Here is a 5,000-nt window from a genome sequence, read left to right on the forward strand (position 1 = left end):
TTGGCAATATTTATACCTACATCTCCTCCACAAGATGTGTTGTTAAAAAGCACAGAGAAAGCACAGTATAAAAACATTTTATTTTATAAAACAAAAATAATGTTTCAGAAGTGATGCATCCTTATCACACTTTGTCACACACACACACACACACAAGTCTCCTAAGGAGACACCTGCTGGTGTCCCCTCCAGCCCTCCACCCCAACAGTAGACCAGCCCTCCACCCCAACAGTAGACCAGCCCTCCACCCCAACAGTAGACCAGTCCTCCACCCCAACAGTAGACCAGTCCTCCACCCCAACAGTAGACCAGCCCTCCACCCAACAGTAGACCAGCCCTCCACCCCAACAGTAGACCAGACCTCCACCCCAACAGTAGACCAGCCCTCCACCCCAACAGTAGACCAGCCCTCCACCCCAACAGTAGACCAGACCTCCACCCCAACAGTAGACCAGCCCTCCACCCCAACAGTAGACCAGTCCTCCACCCCAACAGTAGACCAGTCCTCCACCCCAACAGTAGACCAGCCCTCCACCCCAACAGTAGACCAGCCCTCCACCCCAACAGTAGACCAGACCTCCACCCCAACAGTAGACCAGACCTCCACCCCAACAGTAGACCAGACCTCCACCCCAACAGTAGACCAGCCTTCCACCCCAACAGTAGACCAGCCCTCCACCCCAACAGTAGACCAGTCCTCCACCCCAACAGTAGACCAGCCCTCCACCCCAACAGTAGACCAGCCCTCCACCCCAACAGTAGACCAGACCTCCACCCCAACAGTAGACCAGTCCTCCACCCCAACAGTAGACCAGCCCTCCACCCCAACAGTAGACCAGTCCTCCACCCCAACAGTAGACCAGCCCTCCACCCCAACGCCAGAACAGTCCTCCACCCCAACAAGGGCAGCCGCCCACCCAGGTCACGAGTTTAATCACACAGCTTCACCGATACCATGAGAGAGTATTATTATTGCGTGAGAGAGGGAGACACGTGCACGTGCGTGAGAGAGGGAGACACGTGCACGTGCGTGAGAGAGGGAGACACGTGCGTGAGAGAGGGAGACACATGCGTGAGAGGGAGACACGTGCGCATGCGTGAAAGAGGGAGACACGTGCGCGTGTGTGAGAGAGGGAGACACGTGCGCGTGCGTGAGAGAGGGAGACACGTGCGCGTGCGTGAGAGAGGGAGACACGTGCGCGTGCGTGAGAGAGGGAGACACGTGTGCGTGCGTGTGCACCCAGAGAGTGCTGGCAGAGCCTAAAGCGAACTAGAACAGCCTGACCCATATTGTTCACATAGCACACGTAGGGATGCACACACACTGATTTGTGTCAGTGTGTGATTTGTGTGTGTGTGTGTGTGTGTGTGTGTGTGTGTGTGAGCAATAGAGAGACTGACAGCTTAATCAGTAGCACAAACTCAGCCACCCCCTCCAAGCACACGTCCCACTCCTTCGTGCGAAGGCTGAACAAACAAAAACGGAGCTTTAAACCAACACCAGTCAGCAGCCTCAGTCACTAACATGGGCGCGTGTGGAGTGGCCCGACACGGGTGTGTGTGGAGTGGCCCGACACGGGTGCGTGTGGAGTGGCCCGCCCCTCAAAGAGCTGGTACATGGAACTAATTAGTTTGCATATTCAGAGGTTGTGTTGGGAGGAATCAGTGGAGGCGGGACATGTGGGAATGGGGGCGGGGCATGTGGGGATGGGGGCGGGGAACTGTGACAGGTGGACCTAGAGGGTGGCTGCCACCCCACCTGTGTCAGGACACCAGGACACTGATACCACAATCTGCTTGCGGCAAGCCGAGTGCCCACACACACACACACACACACACACACACACACACACACACAAATTTCATGAAGCTCAGAGGTTGCGTCCTCATTAAAGTATGGCTCATGACCCGAGTGCCAAAAAAGCTGCTTGCACACACACAGACAATAAACAAACAAATAAACAAACACACGAAGAACACACAGTAGCTCCATCTGTCAGCATCACGGGGCTACGTCTATAAATCTGGACAGTCACCAAGGAAGAGACTTCAAAGATTTGTGTGTATTTTACTGTAAACGATCAAATGATGCCACGCCTAAATAAGACGGATGTAGTCCGGAGTCAGACTCTGCCAATCACACACACACACACACACACACACTCACCAGAGCACACACTCTTTGCCTATGCTCAAAAATCAAAGTCTCCAGTGATGAGCTGTCATGTAGGGTGTCTCTACTGCAGAGTTGTTTCTCTGTTTTCAACAGCTTGATCTTAAAACTCGGAACTGTTCACCAAACTTTTTTTTTTTGGCAGCTGTGCACATGGAATGATGTGAGGACTGAGACATGACTGATGTGTGTGTGTGTGTGTGTGTGTGTGTGTGTGTGTGTGTGTGTGTGTGTGTGTGTGTGTGTGTGTTTTGAGACTTACATTGAACAAATTAGTCTTGTTCCTCTCGCAGAAAAGTCCTTGTGCTGGCATGTGCTTCAGCTGTTGCCATGGGACACTGCTCCCTAGCAACACGTCCCTTGCCCATTGCAGGTTCTATAGACATAAAATGTATTCAGTTAGTTGCATGCGTGTGTGTGTGTGTGTGTGTGTGTGAACTCTTTATCTATGTTACTGCACAGTTTGCTCCACCCTTAGGCCCCACCATCTCCCTCCACCCGCACCATCTATATATTCAGGGCCCATAAGAGTCCAGCGTCTCTGTTCCTACTGTCACACCTCTGTGGTTATTCCACATCAACCAGGAGGAAAACTCACACCGCTAACTCAGCCCACACACACACACACACACACACCGCTAACTCAGCCCACACACACACACACACACATACACACACACACCGCTAACTCAGCCCACACACACACACACACTCACACCGCTAACTCAGCCACACACACACACACACACACACACACACACACACACACACACACACACACACACACACCGCTAACTCAGCCCACACACACACTCACACCGCTAACTTAGCCCACACACACACACACACACACACACACATACACACTCACACCGCTAACTCAGCCCACACACACACACACACACACACACACACCGCTAACTCAGCCCACACACACACACACACTCACACCGCTAACTCAGCCCACACACACACACACACACACACACATACACACACACACCGCTAACTCAGCCCACACACACACACACACACACACACACACACACACACACACACACAGCTAACTCAGCCCACACACACACACCGCTAACTCAGCCCACACACACACACACACACACACACACACACACACACACCGCTAACTCAGCCCACACACACACACTCACACCGCTAACTCAGCCCACACACACACACACACACACACACACACACACACACACACCGCTAACTCAGCCCACACACACACACCCACCGCTAACTCAGCCCACACACACACACACCCACCGCTAACTCAGCCCACACACACACACACCCACCGCTAACTCAGCCCACACACACACACACCCACCGCTAACTCAGCCCACACACACACACACCCACCGCTAACTCAGCCACACACACACACACACACACACACACACACACACACACCGCTAACTCAGCCCACACACACACACACACACACACACACACACACACACCGCTAACTCAGCCCACACACACACACACACACACACCCACCGCTAACTCAGCCCACACACACACACACCCACCGCTAACTCAGCCCACACACACACACACACACACACACACACACACACCGCTAACTCAGCCCACACACACACACACACACACACACACACTCACACACCGCTAACTCAGCCCACACACACACACCCACCGCTAACTCAGCCCACACACACACACACCCACCGCTAACTCAGCCCACACACACACACACCCACCGCTAACTCAGCCCACACACACACACACCCACCGCTAACTCAGCCCACACACACACACACCCACCGCTAACTCAGCCCACACACACACACACACACACACACACACCGCTAACTCAGCCCACACACACACACACACACACACACACACCGCTAACTCAGCCCACACACACACACACACACACACCCACCGCTAACTCAGCCCACACACACACACACCCACCGCTAACTCAGCCCACACACACACACACACACACACACACACACACACACACACACACACCGCTAACTCAGCCCACACACACACACACACACACACACTCACACCGCTAACTCAGCCCACACACACACACACACACACACACACAGCTAACTCAGCCCACACACACACACACACACACACACACCGCTAACTCAGCCCACACACCCCTCTGTGGCCTGACAACTACCCACACACACACACATACACACACACACACACAGCAAATCTGCGGTGATGTACATCCCGTACGACTGTGGTACAAACACACAATACGCCGTTTAACCAGATAAACGTCTTCACGGCAATTTGTACAAAATCTCATTAGCCACACTAGACTGAACAAAGTCAAGGGCTGAATTAATTTCTCCTAATGATCTGCCGGAGTGCTTCCAACACAAGAGATGAAGGAGGGGCCGGGGACTGAGCGGACGTCGTGATTGGCCGAGAGAAGACTCGTGGGAAGAAGTCTGCCTTCTGATTGGCAGGGAGCTCTAGGTTCATCCTCCGCCAGCTCAGGGAAACACAGGCAGAAGACACTTTTAGTGGGATGGTAATTCAAGCACTCTGTACACCTCTTTAGAACGGGCTCTTCACTGGGGCTGCCTTGTGGCTACAACGAGACTCTGAATCCCATCTGTGGCCAATGGATGGGTATTAGCCTCCATGTAATTCCTCATTCAGGATCCGTTTCAGTGGTTAGGAGGGTGACCACACTCCACCCAGCACGACGGACACGTGTTAAAACCTGACACACTCTCACAACAGAATATTCACTGTGGGGGCCAGACTGTCAGTGATGAGGTAGATGGTCAATAACAAC

The 5,000-nt window shown here is 53.2% G+C and overlaps 1 protein-coding gene across 1 annotated transcript in view; it reads right to left on the reverse strand.

Moving 5' to 3' along the window:
- The window catches only part of cabin1 (calcineurin binding protein 1), a 33,621-nt gene that overhangs the window by 7,808 nt on the left and 20,813 nt on the right, over positions 1-5,000 (reverse strand). The window contains 1 exon segment of the mRNA XM_076990211.1: positions 2,351-2,549. Within this exon segment, the coding sequence (XP_076846326.1) occupies positions 2,351-2,549 (199 nt within the window).

Source organism: Brachyhypopomus gauderio, unplaced genomic scaffold (genome assembly GCF_052324685.1).
Source record: "Brachyhypopomus gauderio isolate BG-103 unplaced genomic scaffold, BGAUD_0.2 sc74, whole genome shotgun sequence".
Taxonomy (NCBI): domain Eukaryota; kingdom Metazoa; phylum Chordata; class Actinopteri; order Gymnotiformes; family Hypopomidae; genus Brachyhypopomus; species Brachyhypopomus gauderio.